The sequence below is a fragment of the Primulina huaijiensis genome, chromosome 17 (genome assembly GCF_012295235.1).
Source record: "Primulina huaijiensis isolate GDHJ02 chromosome 17, ASM1229523v2, whole genome shotgun sequence".
In the NCBI taxonomy this organism is placed as follows: domain Eukaryota; kingdom Viridiplantae; phylum Streptophyta; class Magnoliopsida; order Lamiales; family Gesneriaceae; genus Primulina; species Primulina huaijiensis.
In genome coordinates, this window is record NC_133322.1 from 5,581,988 (window position 1) to 5,600,290 (window position 18,303).

General features: G+C 35.2%; 2 protein-coding genes and 1 long non-coding RNA gene across 4 annotated transcripts; 1 reads left to right on the top strand and 2 right to left on the bottom strand.

Moving 5' to 3' along the window:
• Nucleotides 1-11,017, top strand: LOC140962750 (uncharacterized). The gene is made up of 9 exons (XM_073421720.1): nucleotides 1-365; nucleotides 1,981-2,101; nucleotides 6,091-6,127; nucleotides 6,275-6,344; nucleotides 7,324-7,428; nucleotides 8,608-8,758; nucleotides 8,837-8,919; nucleotides 10,571-10,664; nucleotides 10,739-11,017. The coding sequence occupies exons 1-9, from the start codon at nucleotides 335-337 to the stop codon at nucleotides 10,818-10,820; spliced, it is 774 nt and encodes a 257-aa protein (XP_073277821.1). The 5' UTR covers nucleotides 1-334; the 3' UTR covers nucleotides 10,821-11,017.
• LOC140962751 (uncharacterized) lies at nucleotides 7,632-8,173 on the bottom strand. Its single transcript, XR_012172609.1, has 2 exons — nucleotides 8,021-8,173; nucleotides 7,632-7,772 (listed from the first exon to the last, which is right to left on the bottom strand). It is a non-coding gene; the product is annotated as an uncharacterized lncRNA (long non-coding RNA).
• Nucleotides 11,018-11,653: 636 nt separating the features above from the next.
• Nucleotides 11,654-17,442, bottom strand: LOC140962818 (uncharacterized). 2 transcript variants are annotated; one of them, XM_073421840.1, is made up of 7 exons: nucleotides 17,239-17,442; nucleotides 17,021-17,153; nucleotides 15,029-15,132; nucleotides 14,383-14,527; nucleotides 14,145-14,285; nucleotides 13,300-13,438; nucleotides 11,654-13,221 (listed from the first exon to the last, which is right to left on the bottom strand). In XM_073421840.1, the coding sequence occupies exons 1-7, from the start codon at nucleotides 17,277-17,279 to the stop codon at nucleotides 11,957-11,959; spliced, it is 1,968 nt and encodes a 655-aa protein (XP_073277941.1). In that variant the 5' UTR covers nucleotides 17,280-17,442; the 3' UTR covers nucleotides 11,654-11,956. The 2 variants fall into 2 exon arrangements, with proteins under 2 accessions (XP_073277941.1, XP_073277940.1); XM_073421839.1 differs by having other exon boundaries at nucleotides 11,654-13,438; nucleotides 17,239-17,441.
• Nucleotides 17,443-18,303: the final 861 nt, after the last annotated feature.

Consider the following 18,303-nt stretch of genomic DNA (forward strand, 5'->3'; position numbering starts at 1 on the left):
TACTGATTGGCGTCGTTATTTTTGTGTTGAAACCAATGATTTTCCCTTAGTCTAAGCTTTCTCGTGCTGCTAAATTGATTTTGGGGTGTAGATTTTTTTGTTTTTATTACCATCTTTGTGCAGATTAGGGATTGGATTTTCAATAATCGTAACATTTTCTTGTGTGCTGCAGTTCGTTTTTTTATTTGATTTAATTTAATTAATCCCGCCTGGGTTGCCTCTCAATCATTGGAAATTTGAATTAAATGATTATATTATCATTGACTGCATTTGCATTTGAAGCTTGGAATATTGTGTTTGCAGATAAGTTGCAGTTGTATTTATTTGAAGGACAATGAGTTCTACTGGCCCTTCCGTTGGTTCTGGTTAGTGTTGATTGTTTTCCTGTTGTTTTGCTCCGTGCAGAACTAGTTTTTTGACTCCCAGTTAGGTTATGGTGTCATCCATTCATTCTCAAGTCTTAAATTTGATGTTACCAACTGAAATATCTTCTAATTTTTTTCCCTGACACTCTGGGAATTTTACAGTGGAGTATTAAGTATATAGGAAATTTTGTGGCTGTTTGCGCAAAAGAATTTTCGGTCTAAAACGTGAGCTTTAGGTATTAATGTTTATAAAAGCTTAACAGAACTGATTGTAATAGTTATTTGAAATGTTTAAAAACTTATCCATGAATAAGTTTGCAGTTTTAAAAAATTGCTATTTTCAAGTACTTCTGTTCAAATATTGCAAATAAAATCTATACCCCAGAACTATGAATTGATGATTTTTTTTATTATATCCAACCACTTAGGGTCCTTTGGTTTGTTTTGCGATCTTGGAGGGGTATAGTTTCGGGAAGATATTTCGGGGAAAATAAATTGTATTTGGCAAAAACTTTTGTAAGACGGTCTCACGAGTCAATTTTGTGTGACGGATCTCTTATCTGGATCATCAATGAAAAAATATTACTTTTTATACCAAAAATAGTACTTATTCTTGTAAATATGGGTAGGGTCGACCATCTGAAACCGTCTCACAAGAGACCTATTAATTGTATTTTTGGTTTTATTTTGTATTGTTTTGAGGAAATACAATTATTAATGCATATACCCAATCACGCAGAAATTGTTAGATATGTTTTTTTCAAGTTCTTTTATCAAAACTATATTTTCATTCGACTTTCATATTACCATATGCAATCATTTTTTTTTCTTTTTTCACTACTTACCAAAAATAATTCTTTATTTTATCATATTCTAACTTAGTTAAAAAAAATCCACTTATTATTCAATAATTAAATAGATTATCTAACAATTTTTTTTTGAGGATATAATCTAACAAATTTTGATATGACATCTGCAGGAAAAAAATTCCGCGAAAAAACATAATGAAACACACGTAGATTTTTCAATTCATTATCTGAATAACATTTCCAGGATTTAATTTCTAGAAATACCTAGTTCATAACCAAACAAACCGAAACATTTTGGCAGTTAAGTGGTGCAAGCAAATAATTCAGGATGGTAATGTGCAAAATACCTGGTTTACGTGTCGATTCATGTTTTCCTTTTTTGTTCCCATAATGTTTCTCATCGTATGAAACTTTACATTGTACTTATGATTCTTTCTAGTTTGGAATCCTTAAGATGGAATTTCTCCTCCTGACTGTATCTTTTAATGGTTGACCATTCGGCAGGGAATAAAGAGGACAAAGAAAACAATTTATTTGTAGTTTCTAAAAAAGAAAATGCATTTTATTGCTTCGGTTCTGAGATTGACTTTACTGGCTTCAACTTACTCAAAATGAAAATTTTCTTGAATCTTTTACTTTCTGGCTTCATTTAGTAACTGAATAAACTGTAACTGTAATGTGTTATTTATCTTTTAATATTTTTTTTGCATCTTCTCTTTCTACAAGATCGGAATTATGCTTAGATTTGGTGTCCGTGAGAGTAACTGTTTTCACTATCTGGCAAGCTTACAGTTAATTCAATGCAGCTGCTGCTGGTAGAGCTTTTAGGAGAACATTTGAGTTTGGACGAACTTATGTAGTGAGACCGAAAGGCAAACACCAGGCTACTATTGTTTGGCTACATGGCCTTGGAGACAATGGGAATAGGTAATTTATGGTTATCTGTTAGGTTTGCTGGTTTCTAGCCACAAATTTAACAGAAGAAAATCCTTGCATATTTATATCAACTCATAGGAACTGGGATGAACATTAAAAACACGATGAAATACAATATTAATAGTCAGAGAGATGATTTCTCTATACAGAAAATAGTCAAACCATAGCAATGCTAGTTTCACACAACAAAATTTTAAAATGATAACCCTACAAACTTCCCCTTCCCACCTTTTTATTTCCCGACTAACCAAAGTACGTTTCTCCCAGTGTATACATTTTTTATTATGGATTTTCATTCTCACTAATTGGGCCTTCAAGTGTTGGGTCAATACCCCCATCCTCGAGACCAGCCTTGTCCTCAAGGCTGAATCTAGGAAACTGAACTGATAAATCAATTTTGTTTTTGATTCGTTTGGTAAGAATTAGTTGTGGCTCATCCAAGCTTAGATCAGTGTCAGACCCATTGGAAGACTCTGTTCCTCAGATAGATTTCCCACTGCTTTCTTAAGACAATAAGCATAAAAAACAGGGTGGATTCTAGTCCCCGGAGGCAACTGTAGATTATAAGCAGCATGTCCAATTTTTTGAACTATCTTGAAAAGGCCGTAGTACCGAGGTGCCAATTTTTGATAGATTCGATGACACAGATTGTTGTCTATGCGGTTGAAGCTTCAAAAACACGATGTCATTGACTTCAAATGAGACATCCCGACGCTGGGCATTAGCATGTTTCATCATCCTTTGTTGAGCTCGGTGTAATTTATATTTCAATTATCGCAATAGTTCATCTCTATCTCTTAAATCCTGGCTCATGGCAGCCACTGCAGTTTCCCCTGGCAAATACCGTACGAGGGTTGGACGCTTCCTCCCATACACGACCTCAAAAAGGGTCATCTTAGCCGATGAGTGATACAAAGTATTATACCAAAACTCAGCCCAATGCAACCAATTTGCCCAAATTTGGGCTGCTCCGCAGCAAAACATCTCAAATACGTCTCCAAACACTAATTTAAAACTTTTGTTTGACCATCTGTTTCCGGGTGAAAAAGAGGAACTCGTGCTTAACTTTGTACCTTGCAATCCGAAAAATTCATTCCAAAAATTACTCATGAAAATAGGATCTCGATCACTTACAATTGATTTAGGAAGCCAATGCAACTACACCACCTCCTTTGTGAATGTTTCAGCCATGCCTTTAGCTGTCAAGGAATGCTTTAACAAGACGAAATGGCCATATTCAGAAAGCCGATCAACAACTACCATAATCACATCATACCTTTTAGATTTTGTAAGCCCGTAATAAAATCCATAGCTATGTCTTCCGAAATAGCCTCAGGAATGGGAAGAGGTTGTAAAAGGCCCCGCTGGGCTCGTAGCTTGGTATTTTTGCTTTGGGCATTCGTTACATTAAGCAACATAACGATATACATTACTTTTCATCCCCCGCCAAAAGAAACTGTCGAAGATTCTTTTCATGGTTCAGAATGCCTCGAAATGACCACCCATAGGTGTGAGATGAAACTCATCTAATATCCATGTGATCCCTTCTGTTTGGGGTGGCAGCAGTATTCTTCCTCTATATAGTAATAGGCCATTAACCAATGAATAATGATGTTCCCACATTTCTCCTTTACTCAATTTTTGTACAATTGTTTGAAGTAACTGATCATTGTGGAGTGCTTGTCTCAGAGCTGCAACATCCATCCACATAGGTATTGAAAGACTAGTAAGTTCTACTTCATTATCTTTTCTCGATAAAGCATCCGCTGCCCCATTGTTTTTTCCAGCTCGGTGCTTTATTTCGAACTCATCTTATTAGTTCAGTCATCCAATATTGCTGATCCAGGGTAGATATACACTGCCTCCCCATTCCACGTAAAATATTTTTCCTCAACATTTCTGTCAGGGATTTAGCGATCTTTCCATAATCCCGTATAAATTTGCGATGATATCTTGTTAAACCGACAAATCCCCTAAGGCCTTTGATAGATAAAGGCGCTGGCCATGAAATCACGCTGTTGACTTTCTTAGGATCCATAGCCACCCCTTTAGATGAAATTATATGTCCCAAATATTCGATCTCCATTAAGTCTAAATAACATTTCTTTTTGTTTAATTACAACTGGTTCTGCACGAACACATCCATAATGATTTGAAGATGCAGTAATGATCAACTTGGACTCAGTTGTTGAATGCTGGGTCTTATCCATATTATATTGATTTGAGTACAAATGAAGATGAACTTGATGTATTAGACAGAACTATTAGAAAGAAAATTCTGGAAAGGATGGGTCTATGGTTGGAGAATGATGATAGAATACCATCTGTGAATGGAGCAAAACTGTGAGGTAAGGAGTCAGATAATTGAAAAACTTGATTTTCTATGATAATATTAAAAATCTGCCTCTAAGAGGATTATCAAATAGTTAGATGGTGATACCTGTGTGGAATGTTAGGGAGGGATGTATTCATCCCGTGAATATGATGGAGGCATCAAGGAAGTTATGTATAAGGAAAAGCCAGAATTTGTGGCTTTGCTGTAAATTATGAAAGAACAGATGGAACGAATTTTATAGGTAGCACCGGAAAATTTTCCGTTCAGAAAGTGAGTTGTTAACTAAAATCTTGATAAAGGGCTCGAGGAGTTTTAGTTTTCTTGGATGGATAGCCTCTATGACATGCTGGAAGAGATGAATTTGGAGATTATTTACTGCATTTTGTGAATTTTGTGCTCTTCAAAGGTGGCTGGAGGGAAATTTCTTGTTGTAAGATCCATTTCTTGTTGTGAGATCCATAAAAGAAAAACTGAATAGCTATGGATTCAAAAGAAGCATGAGACTATTTGATAATTTTATTAATGAATGAAAACTCATGAATACCACTTGGTACAAGCTCGACAGATAATTGTTGTCCACCAATGATATGAAGAGATGGGCAGTCTTGTATGTCATGAAAAGAATGGCAGGATGGAGCGCCATTGTGTTATTTACAAGTTGCATTAGCATGACGTCTTTTCCTCATGCGTTCAGTTTTTCTTATAGTTTCTTAGCAAATAAATAAAGGGGGAAATATTCTTGTAGCTGCTCATAATGTTCTTGCCTTTTGACACGAGGAAATCAACACAATAATGGGAAAATGGATATCGCTATAAAGCCTGCCTGAATTTTTATGTGGATATAACTTCATTTTGTGGATCGATGCCAGCTAGATTCTTTCAAGTTGAAATAATGTGCTCTCTTGTCCTGGCAGTAGATCGCTTGGGATACCATTTCCATTTTTTCAGCCTTAAGTTTTATGTGACCTTCACATCCCAGTAGACCATCACGATTTAGATTGTAGAGGGTACACGAGTGAAATTGAAAAACGGGGATTGTTATAAGTTTACCTTAGAAAGCAGTCTACTCTTGGATTGTTTAATGTGTGACATTTTTCCGAAAAATCCAAGAATACTTGTTGACACGTACAACTAGATACAACTTTAATACAATCAATGAAAATCTCTTTCTTCTTCTTTTGTTATGCAATGAAGGGTCTATGGGGAATTGTGTTCTCGTGCTTGATTATGATTTCATAATCTTTCTATGGGAAAAACTGTTGTCTCTTTTTAATTTTAAGTTCTCTGATTTTAAAAAAGGAAAAGAGTATCCTTACCCCCCTGTTAGGCCAGATTTTCTTTGATTTTATTAATTTCTTTTAAATGGAAGACACTGCTTCTCTCTTTGATGAGTGATGTCTGATTTTCAAGAAGGAAAAAGGTATCCTGACTTCCAGATTGAGTCAAAATGTTTTTGAATGTGATGAAACCTACACAGTGAATAACTATGTTTGCTGTACTTTGTGCGTTGCTGAATTAATTGTCTGGTAAGTTATTTGCATGTTTGTCTTTCAGTTGCTTTATGCCGATTGATGGATTTATGACCATCATTTCCGTTATTTCTCTGAATTTCCTCATCAGTGATCAGCTTTACGTTTCTTTGCAGCTGGTCCACTCTCTTGGATACCCTTCCGCTTCCAAATGTAATGCTAATCTAAATTCTTACTTTTATGTTTGTAGTATTCACCTCTAATCAACGTTCAGACGTTATTGCTTTTAAGTTTGTGATTCTCAACATTCCTTTTTTCCCTTATGGATCTGCATTTATGACAATATATATGTATATGCAGATAAAATGGATCTGCCCGACTGCCCCTCAGCAGGCAATAACTTTATTTGGCGGTTTTCCTTCAACTGCTTGTAAGTTTGTTTGTTCGTTATGGAATGGCACCATTTTTAGGTGTACAATGTAGGCAGAATGTTATGGTGTAAGCAGGCAAATGTTTGGTGCTTTGCTTGGACATTTATCTAGTTTGTTCTTCAATGTTACATTCACCATTAAACTTGACAGAGTCAGGTCTTTAGCAGACTGACTTAAAATACAGTGAACATAATCTGTCAAAGGTGGGAATGGTGTGATCTATGTTTTAATGGCTTTATAAATTGCAAAGCTTACTTTCCAGAAGGAAAAACATACTGGTTTAAGTATTCCAGTTAGAAAGCTGCGACAATCTGAATCACAATAAGTTGATTGGCTTATAATGTAACTAATGCATGTCACACATTTTTTGGATCCTAGGGTTCTCTGCTGGAATTGAACTTTATTCAGGAAACATGGAACTACTCTTTCTAAGACCTGAGATCAGAATCTTGGCATGACCCCAAAATTTGACTCGGCCTTATAAACATTTCACACTATTAAATTAAGTTTACAATATTATAAGATAGTTATCCAAGACCCCTGACAACTAGTGGGAGCTTGGTTTAAGATTTTTTGGAGTAATCCTTGTTTATCTTATTCCTCACCTTCCTTTTGCCCTACAATGTTCAAAACAGTTCTCACACAAGTTGTGCATCCTCTAAACCTAAATCGAAGCTGGTAGCACTTGTCTGCTTCTTTAAATGATAATGACCACTAGAAGGAAGGCTATAGGAGATACTATACTAACATACAGACATGCATATAAATCACTCTATATGATAGCATTTAATATAACATATTAATATCGGAGTAGATTATCATCGAAACTCGTTATGTGAAAAATTTATTTTCAAAACCAAAATAGTTTATGTTCTTTCATATGTTAGCACACCCCTGCAATTTCATATCTTTATCATACGCATTGTCAGATTTATGGATTTTTATTGCTGGAATTACAGTTGTTCTTCTCGCTTATAGGGTTTGACGTAAATGACCTTTCGGAAAATGCTAATGATGATTTGGAGGGTTTGGATGCTTCAGCTGCATATGTTGCGAGCTTATTGGCTAATGAGCCCCCTAACAGTGAGTATCGTTTTGTGATTTTTAGTGGCATTCTAATTTCCGCGCATGTTTCTGTTTTCAGTTTGTAAAATGCTGTAAACTTATAGCCCTGCCAAAAAGAAAGAAGAGAAAAGAGAAAGAAGCTTGAAGTGCAGGATATCAGAAATATACAAATGCTTTCCTCAAATCTTATTCTTTTGCTGCGTAATAGTTGTATTGTTTAACTGACCTTTTACTTATTCAGATGACTAATTTATGTATTTCTATCAGTAAACTTATGCCAAATCTGTTTTTCTCATTTTGATTTGATGCACATTAGATTTAATTCAAATGAGGATCTAAGTTCTGGGGAACAAACTGTGCCACTTCTGGCTGGCTAGATTGTTTGGTTTTTAGCTTGTTGATATATGATTGACCTCATTTACACATGATAATGTTTGGAAGAGGTTTTGAAATCTGTTCAGAGTTTCAAACAGCCAAAACATATGTGGAATTTAGTTTTCCAAAATTCCAAGTATAGTTTTTGTTAATATTATTTTCCAGTCTATTCCGTAGAAAACCATAATCAGGTCCAATAATCAGAACTAAAGCGAACTTGGATTTGTTATTGAGCTTTTATCATTAAGTTCCATGTCCTTTTACTGAAAGACATCCAAGAGCAACTAGAGATATGGCTACTTCTTCCTTTATGATTTGTTCTTGATACTTGCAAACTGTGCAACTCCGTTACGAAGCTGTTATATTTGAATGTTTCCTTCGATTTTTGTCACAGCAAGTTCCTGTGATTGAACACTTGAGCTAAGGACTCTCCTTGTGGTTTGTTTCTGTTGAATTATTCTCAGTATGTTTTTATCAATATCTATTTTTTTTGTTATTTGTATTCTCAGGTACAGATGTGCTTGCAGGTTGTACGTTTTTTAAAACTGTGATCACATTGTTACTTTGAATTATTGGAGAGCATGGTAAAATATTTGTGTAATCGGTGAAACTCTATTCGCTCCAATGATGTTCTTGAAATAACCACTTTTGGAATCTCTGGGAAATTAAGTTCGGAGATCACATTTTTATGGCAGCATGGTCGATGAAAATTGAGTTTTGTCTGCAGTTTGCTTGAATCATTGTTTATTTACGATCTCATGAATTTTTCATTTAGGATAACAAGTGAGATCATATTATTTTAATAATTGGTATTTGTTAAAGTCAAGCTAGGTGTCGGAGGCTTTAGCATGGGTGCGGCGACCTCTCTCTACTCTGCAACTTGCTTTGCTCATGGAAAATATGGGAATGGCAACCAGTACTCAGCGAATTTGAGTGCTGTTGTTGGATTAAGTGGCTGGCTTCCCTGTGCAAAGTATGACTATTGACAATAGTTCAAAATAGTCGTCTCTTTATACATATGGGACAAATAATCTATGAATATTTTTTCCAGGAATCTGAGTTATAAAATTGACGGTGTGGAAGAGGCTGCAGGGCGTGCTGCCTCATTGCCCATTTTGCTTTGTCATGGTAGAGGTATGGCCCAGGGATAATTGTCTTACCAGACACTTTAATATCCTGTTTCTCTTTCCCGTCTGTTGGGTGATTACATGAAGGATGCCACATGTTCAGTATCAACTCTTGAAGGCTTTCTTTAATACTTTTTGTCTTTTTTGTTTCTGATAAGTGGGATAACATTCACAATTTTTGATAAAATAGCGCACAAGCCTCTAGTTCAAAAAAGTAATCAATATCCCTCGAGTTTTTAGAAAGAAGGTAACCACCTCTTCCCTAAACCTCGGAAAGCTAACACCATCAACTTTGACCATGTATCTGAGTGTTATACCCTTCATTCATATTCTACCAAGATTCTAATTACAAGTATAAATATATTTATCCTGGGGTAGATGAGTGAATTTAAGACAACTGGTTAACTACCAAGTTGTGACTGCTGAAGCCTGAAGACATGGTTAATCCGATAGTGCGAGGGATTTTCTCGCACTAAATCCCATCTTTGTATTAAACCATATTCATAATTCCATAGAAGGTAAAAGCCTTCTCTATCATGCTGCCCACCAGGAATTTCACCACCTGTGCCCTTGCTTTTGTCATTTCAGTGTATTGATGTGATTTTCTTTCCACTCATGTGAGACTTCAAAGAAAGGGAGCTGATGAGCTATAGCCTATAAGAGGGAGTTAGAGAAGAAGCATTATCCTTGGAGTCCATTTGTTTGGCATTCTATTTTAATTTTACTAATTAGGCATTTAACCACTGGTTTGAATTGGTTCCGGTTTCAAATAACGTTGATCTGGTCCAATCCAGATTGGACTAGTTACATTTTAACCGGCTGGTTACAGAAACAATGCCAATTCAATAAACGGTTACCAATGCTATTAGCCAAAGCTGCCAAGCAGCAGGCAGCCTTGACAACTTATCGATGCTCTCTGAGCAGCCTATCAATGTTGCAGGCATCATGACTATCTTTTAAATAGATTGTCAGTTTTGAATTTTTTGAATCAACTGGTTTTTAGCTGGTTTTGGACCTGTTTGCCTACACTCACTCAGATTTACTCAATACATGTAAATGTTTATACGAACTCGTTGCTTCAGCCCACTCTTTGGTTAAGATATGTGTTTCTTGAATTTATTCAAGTTCTTAAATCATTGAAGGCTTCTTGGGATCTTGAGCACATTGTTCTTGGAATTCGCATGCTGCTTGATTCTCATCCTTGCGACATTTCCCATATCTTTAGAGTAGGCAATTCTGTAGCAGATATTCTGGCACGAGAAGCTCACTCTCAATGGACTTTTAAATTTTTATCTCATGATGTTCCTAAGCAGATTTGTGGTTGTATCCAGTTTGATAGAACTAGTTTAAATTTACGTTCACGAGTTACTTTGTCTTAACCCGGCCCTCCAAATGTTTTTCCAAAAAAAAAAGTATGATGTGCTTTCATTTAAACCAACATCACTGGGTGCGAGGATACTTGGAATCTGTCTTTGTTTCACCAATACATCCAACTTACTATAAGGACTTGGCTAAACTGGCATAAGCTCGTGTTTTTCATCTTTTATTTTTTGCTACTTTCTGACTTTAAAAAGGAAAAAATAAGTGTTCTTTCTTGTACTTTTAAAATTTACGCTATCCTTCATACACTGTAATAGTACTGGTTAACTATAATGCAGGAGATGATGTAGTTTCTCATAAATTTGGTGAGAATTCTTCAGAGAAGCTGTCTTCTTCTGGATTTCAAAATATGATATTTAAATCATATCCTGGGTACGTAACTCTTGTTGGCATGTAGCTATTCTACCTTGGTAAATTTGCAGTCTATTCATTATTCCCTTTGACAGGCTTGGTCACTACACTATCCCGGAGGAAATGGACGAAGTTTGTGCATGGCTAACTTCAAAACTCGAACTGGAGGGACAATAAATGATGAAGTGCAAGATGGATGGGACTGTAAAATGACAGATGCGGTTGCTATTGTTTCCGTGTTCAACGAGTGTACTGTTATTTTTAAAATAGTGTATGATATGTTGCCCACGTATAGTTATGCACACTTGTCCGTCCCATCTTTGGCATCGTTTCTTCCGACATTTGAAGTTTATGGTATGCCTCCATTACATGAATGAGTGTTACTTCTAACTGTTGGGTTTCTAGCTTAGTATTGAGATATATATTGCCAAGAAGCATTTAATTCATTCGGAAGCTTCGAATTTTTTGAGCTAAAACCTTCTGTTTTTTGGTCAATATTTCCACCAGGAATTGGTCTCCGAGCCCCGACGTTCAACTTTTTTTTAAAAAAATAGTTCGTAGTGACCGAGCATTTTAATCAATGTTCAATTAACGAGCATTTTAAAAAATTCTTGGAACATGGCGTCTGCAATCTCAAGGGTTCTTGGTTTGCATTATGCAAGTTGCCATGATATCTGAAAAATTTTCAGGCAAGACTCAATGCTGAAGTACCAATCTGACATTCTGATTCTCTACTGAAGGTTATCGCATATGTACCAAAGTAGCGATTGTTTCAACATTCTCTTGGTCGATTTCCCAGCCACCTATAACCTCCATATAGGAGATCAAATGGGGTTCGTGCCGTTGCTTGATAAATGAAAGTAGTTGCCGAAACTGATCAATATTAGGTGTTTATATGAAAGTAGTTTGCCGAAGACAGATGTTATTAATCAACATTAGGTGCATGAACAGTAAACACGTGAACGATTAAAAAAAAAAAAAATTGTAAATCACAGAAGTGTAGCCATGTGTGAAATTTAACAAGCTTTTACTATCACCAAAATAGAGTTGCACGCAAAAGGTTACAATCTTATGATATCATCAAGTTTATGCATGAATGGTTGCAATCTTACAACAAAGAAGAATAATGCATGAATAAAGACAACAATCTCATACTATTGTAAGGTCTAAGGCTTCTGTATTCTAAAATTTAGAGAACAAATGGATGTTGGCAATGTCATAACAGCCTGAACCTCAACCATGCATCTGGATGTACTTGAGCATTCTGGAACATGCAAACTGTGAACTACCTCCCCTAGCTTTGATGTTATCACTTATCTTCCTTTCATGGCAGCAAACCGCTCAGCCAGATCATCATAGTCAGGTAGTTTAGGATGGACATGGGGTGCTTGATTATCTGGCTGGAAAGTATTTGAACGATTAAATGCCTTTTTCGGCTCTGGTGAAGCGACTGATTCGTGCGGTAGGGACATAGATCTGGTGGTCACTGGTGCCATTTTAGAAGCATCATGCACATCTTGAGAGATTTGATGTAAAGATTGAACCTGCACCTTTTTCTTCAACTTTCCTCCAGTGTAGCTGGATGGTTTCTTGCAGTAATGAATTAACAGTTCGTCTATAAGCATCTCCTCATTGTTTCTATGCTGCTGCTCATAAAAAATCATCTGCAAGCCTTTTCTTGAACGGTCCTTTCTTCTACTACTTGATCTCCTCTTGGCATCACCATCTTCACTGCTACCCTCATCATCATTACCTGATGCTGACTTATGGTGCTTCCTCCGAGTTGATCGAGGTTTTGATATGGAAACTTTATCATCCTGATGACCAAAATCTTTTTCATGGCGATAACTCTTCATTTTGGTGGGTTCAATGAATGGTTCTCCATGAACATTTTCATCTGGTTCAGTACAGGTCTGGCCTGCTGCATCACTTCTGTTGCAAGCGGATAAGTTAATTGAATACTCACTATCAGAACCCACATGATTAGAAACTCTACTTGCTCTGCGTTTATCTTCTTTTGGTCTAGTATATGAAGGAGGGAGACCAATGACGTCCTTCGGTTTGACATATGGTGGAAGGAGAGCATATGTAGTGCAAGATTTCGATCTATCAGATTCTTCCTCCAGTTCTCTTTTTATTGATCCCAATGCTTTGGTTTGATTGAGACAATCATCGATAGTAAAGACTTCATCATTCTTTCCCAGATTTTCTCCAAAACTTGAGGCATATTCACCTCTTTCACGAGAAAATGCTTCTAAATTTTCTCCTTTTCTAGCGTGGCAGATTCCATTGTTGCGTCCCATGTATCCAGTGTGCCTATTATCCATGTCTTTTCTGTGGGATGAATTGCTTGATCTTACATTCATGACTTCTGGGTCACTTTTCACAGCGGGGTAAGAATGCTTATTTCCAGTCAATGTTCCACAGTTTCCTCCTTTCCTTGAATTACTGACACCATTAATTTGTCTGACGCTTCCAACATCAATATTAGTTTGCATTTTCCCATGTAATAAATTTTCTGTTTTTACTTGCTTCAGTTCTTCATCATATCTCTTCATGATAGGAGAATGCTCGTCACCTGACGATGTTTGTCTTCCATGAAATAAAAAATCACCTCCTTGTGTATTGCTTTCTCCTTTCTTCAATGGAGACTTACGTGCCTGCTTAACCATTTCCTGATTATGGTCATTTGAGTTGTCTCTTCTCATAAAATTGCGTTCTGCAGAGCTCTGTATTCTGCCTTTTGCATCAAGAAGTTCATGCCTTTGTTTACCGTCAGCTTTTTGTACGTCAACCTGGAGATAGAGAGTTTTGAGATAAACAGAGGTCACACAAGAGTTCCATGCCAGTTAAGCAGGTAATCAAATGTTACCAATAAAAACAAGTGGTTAATTAAAGATGAGCATCGTGGAAAAGGGAAGAGGGACAACAAGAATGAAACCTTTGATTTCAGCTTTAAGTTCTATCCACCCAAAAGGCTAAAACTCTTACTGTTCTCTTTAATGCAGAACAAAGTCATCCCTTTACACAGAATAAAACTATCTCAGGGATACCAGATGATGGGGAAATGCTCTCGATAATAATCAAAATCAAATCACAGATTTATCACATCTCGACAGTATAAATGTGATTCCAACAATTAAACTTATCTGAAACTTCCACTCAGGATGAAAACAAATATTGAGTGTTTAACATGAAACAAAAGGCTCTGCACTTCAAAATGTGGAAAGTCACTATGTGACATACCAAGTAGAAAAAGAAACGAAGCTACACATCATTGACAGTAACATGGTGCATGCCACACAAATCATTTTATCATGTAACTTGCACAAGTCCTAACATATCCTCTTAGACTTAAATATGATAGCATGGTGTATCACTAATTTTTGCCCCTAGAAATTAATTATCAATGACAAAATAGGAATTATCGTTGATATTTATATGCTTCTTACTAGAAACTTTCTAATCTGGCACAAAATTACAGGTGATTCAAATTTGTACCTGCACAAGTGCAGAAGGGGAGCCCATCCTTTGTTCAAAACCCTTTGAATCCCACTTTATTGAAAACTCTGAAGTTATGTCATGTAATACCTGGAGCCTCTTTGCTCGTGCAGGAGGTACCACAGATAGTTTCTCACAAAACTGACAACCACAAATCAAGTAAATAGAGAGTTTAAACAAGCTGAAATCATTAGATTAACCTTTAGTACAACTATTCTGAGATGCATAGGGACATCACCTTCTGATTAACAAAAGCCTCTAAACTATTTCCAAATCTCTGCTGAAATATATTCCTCAGATCTCGCAGTTCAGGAAAATCAGAAAACCTTGCAGCAGCAAACATCAGCGAAGCAACAGCCTCCCTACATTCTTCTGGGCATTCCCTATAAAGAAACCATTAAATAGAAGAGAAAGTATTTAGCCCATTTAAACAGCTTGAACTCTCAACAACTAGAGCAGCATATTTATAATCTTAGAAACTATGCTTGCAATCTAACAAGGAGGATTTAGATTCTCCAAAAACCATGCAGATATAAGTCCCATCACTTTTAAAACTGCCACCTCAAACAATTCATTTTCTACAGTTTCATGATTTGGTCGTTATCAAACTGGTGCCAGTCGTACCTACACTTCTCGTATCCCCCATTTTTCATATGGATTCCAAATTCAGTTTGCCTCACAAAGACAAGCCAATAATACCAGGTGTTGTGCTTTTGGGCCTTTGGCAAATAACAAAGATTCGTATGTGACGAAAGAAAGCAATATGGTAACAGGAATTACACCACTATTTGGTGCTTGTCATGCAATTACATTGTGCTAGCTGAAAATGAAATGATACAAAAAAAAAAAGAAATCAGCCATTTGGACATATGATTGGATCATACCCTTGTTTCTCGATTCTGGAAAGCTGCTTTACTATATACTCACAAGTTTGCTCAATAAAATCATAGCACGACAAGAGATTCAATCCAGCAAGGAATTCTTCTGTCTGTATTCCAGATGAAAACAGAGAGAGCACATGTTAGAACTTCAAGCGTGTATTAAATTAAATTTGTGGCTCTGGCGTTTCTAATACAAGGGAGAGTATAAAAAATTAGTTCTATCCATCATTTAAAATTAGTTAAATAAAAAATCTTAAATTTTGGTAATTATCAGACAAAAAGAAAAATGACATCTTACATTACCTCTTAGGATGTCTTAGGATCATTTATGTGGCCAACAAGATTTGACTACTTTCAGAAAGCAATCTGTGCCTCTCAAGTAGTCTAGGGATCCTTTAAGATCCTTGGAGTTTGTCTATACTTTCTAGTTGGACCAAAAATTGATTCGATTCTACAACATTATTATTTGCACACACACTAATATCAGTTTACCTCCAACTGTCTACTTCTCATAAGATAAGTTACCTTGTCAGATAGGTATTATCATCAACTAGGTGACTTACCAATTACCATGTCCCGATATTGAGCCCATCTCCAAAATGCGAATGTGCCCAATACAATAAAAAGTTCGTTAAGAGAAAATCTCATGCTTTTTAACATGATATTCTACAAATCAGTATTCATGTACTTGCCCAACCAATCACATCATGGGCAAAACATCATATCAACCCTATTTGATATCCGTCTTCTTCAAAAGAAATACGAAAAACTACATCAAAGGCAACAAAAAAATCAACTTTATCTGTATCTACTACGTGTTAACATGGAGTCATCACAAGTGCAAATCAAGTCCCTATTTTATCATATGATTCGGTGCTGAAAGAAACTGACAATAGGAATTCATTGTATAAGCAAATTTTCTCTTCTTATTGGTGAAGAAGAGGAAGAAACCAACCTTAATGAAACTAATGAGCATAAGGAAGATACAAATATGAAACTTTTAGAGATGATGTTGTTGTAGTTGAGGAAGATGAAGATAAGTTTGGTGATTCATATTTATGATATAAATATTTAATCTACATCATTGTTTAGCAGTTCATAAAATATCATTGTTTAGTATATTGTAAAATATATATTTAGTGTTGTGTAATATTGTAGTAAAATTCACTTTTATATGCATTTATAAAAAATCATGTCTAGTATGTGTTACTTCAAGATGGCGATCAACTTGCCTTTCGCTTTGCGCTTAAGTCTTAACAGCATTTGCGCCTTAAATAACTCTGATCAAGATACAAGTATTTAAAGAGTGCCAAATCAGTATTTATTTGACTTCCCATCAAACATGAAAAATCCAAAATCATGAAGTTCGAAAATTGGTTTTAAGACTATTCATCACGTGTGACCACAATCGCGTATTATAGAAATCTCAGGCCCTAAAACATGCGTAATACATTGCACAGTATAGACGAGTTTCATACTATATTCAAATATTAAGATGGCAAAGGTCTCATAGAGCCAACAATTGCAGGGCCCTACACTAACACTAATATCTTCTAAGTTGTGGTCCAAATATTCTTAGTGATTTTGCAATATGCAAACAACGGTTTTCATCTATCTTAATAGTATTATGCTTCTCGGTTTCCACCTCTCCAATGCTTCTCTAAATTTGATCTATTTGGTGGTGCCTAATTTTAAGTTGTACAGCGTGACTCGAACTCTTTATTGCTGCAAAGCTTCTCAGCTTAATCTTTTCTTGCTAAGCTTGCACAGCAACTTTAACGATCTCGAATCTTATCACTCCAGTAAAAAATATTCTAGTTCACGGAAGAATAGGTTTATTGCTAGAGTCATCGCAGTGGCATACTGAATGTTAAATTCAATTAGCCATAAAAAGAGTAACTCCAAAAAACAGCTTCAACCAATCAACCCAAAAAAGCTTCAAATCAGCTAGCTAAACTGCAGCTAAAGAGACCATAAAAAGAGTGAAGCGTGTACCCTTCCAAAGGCGTTAATATCAAGACCATTCGAAAGCAGCTTAGCCAGATCTTCTTTGAGGAACCTCTGCTTCGCCTCCGCTCTCCTCCTCACCACCTCGATCCTCGCCCGAGTCGCTTTTATCATCAACTTGCTGCAAACTCATCAGAACACATCCAAATTCAACAAAAAAATTTTAATTCACAAACAATTTAACACAAACAAGAAAGAAATCCAACCATTTGGAGCTAAATCCACGACCCAGCAGACCGTCGAGCATTTTGAATCTGTGTGTTCTCTCGAAAACAAAAAGATTCCAGATTTGAAACACAAAGTAAAGGTATTTAACTGAATCGGGAAAAGTTTATCTTCAGAATTTAATTAACAAGAGAAAGAGAGAGTAGAATGCAGTAGAGAGCACTGAACAATTTGTAATTTGTACGTTACAGTGAATGTTTGTTCTCTCTCTGTAAATTAATAAAATAATAATATTAATTTTTTATTTAAATTTAAATTCAAATAAATATATCATTTTAAACTTGAGATTTTGATATTAAATTATACGAATAATCTCAAAAAAAATTTATTTTATAAATTTTTTTTGACAATTATTATTTACGTTTATTTTAAAAAATATTTCTGTCAATTTATTTTAGACGGAGCTAGTCGTTTTGATTTTGTATTTTTGTTTCTCGTCTTCAAATAATTTATGGGAAAATAATAAAGAAATTATTGGCATAAAAATAATTTCTTCCTACAAAAATGTATCAAACTGGTGTAACTTTGCAGACAACAACTGTGTAGTAGGCGTTGCGTGTTAGTACAATTTAAATTATTATTTGAATACGATTTTTGTTATTTTTAAATTAATATATTTTTATTAGTCTAAATTTTTTATAATATAGATAAATATATTATTGAATTTTAAAAATAAATAAATAAAAATGTGATTGAAATATTTAAAAAATAAATGTTATTTTAGGAAAATATAAAAAAAATGATCTATAAAATTATATTATAATTATAAATACTATTTTACTAAATTAATTAAAAGTTAATTATATAGACCTCTACTTTAATAAGGTATAGTAAGATATATCGTGTTCTTTAAATTGTATCATGATAAAGATAGATTGATAATCATATATAATAAATTTTGATATAAAAAATATACTTGTATTAAGTTTTTTGATATAAAAAATATACTTGTATCAAGTTTTTTATCTAGTATAATTGTATTGGATTCTATCAAATTTTGTATTTGGTTTTTATTGTGTTATTTTGTTTTTCTACAAACAAAATTC

What these genes read in the sequence shown, in the direction of transcription:
- LOC140962750 (XM_073421720.1), top strand. Translation starts at nt 335, where the DNA reads ATGAGTTCTACTGGCCCTTCCGTTGGTTCTG. An exon ending in ATACCCTTCCGCTTCCAAAT is followed by an intron (nt 6,128 to 6,274) that starts GTAATGCTAATC and finishes ATGTATATGCAG; the next exon opens with ATAAAATGGATCTGCCCGAC. An exon ending in TTTGCTTTGTCATGGTAGAG is followed by an intron (nt 8,920 to 10,570) that starts GTATGGCCCAGG and finishes ACTATAATGCAG; the next exon opens with GAGATGATGTAGTTTCTCAT.
- LOC140962818 (XM_073421839.1), bottom strand. Translation starts at nt 17,279, where the DNA reads ATGCTCGACGGTCTGCTGGGTCGTGGATTTAGCTCCAAATG. An exon ending in CGTGGATTTAGCTCCAAATG is followed by an intron (nt 17,154 to 17,238) that starts GTTGGATTTCTT and finishes ATGAGTTTGCAG; the next exon opens with CAAGTTGATGATAAAAGCGA. An exon ending in TCCAGAATCGAGAAACAAGG is followed by an intron (nt 14,528 to 15,028) that starts GTATGATCCAAT and finishes GTTTCTTTATAG; the next exon opens with GGAATGCCCAGAAGAATGTA.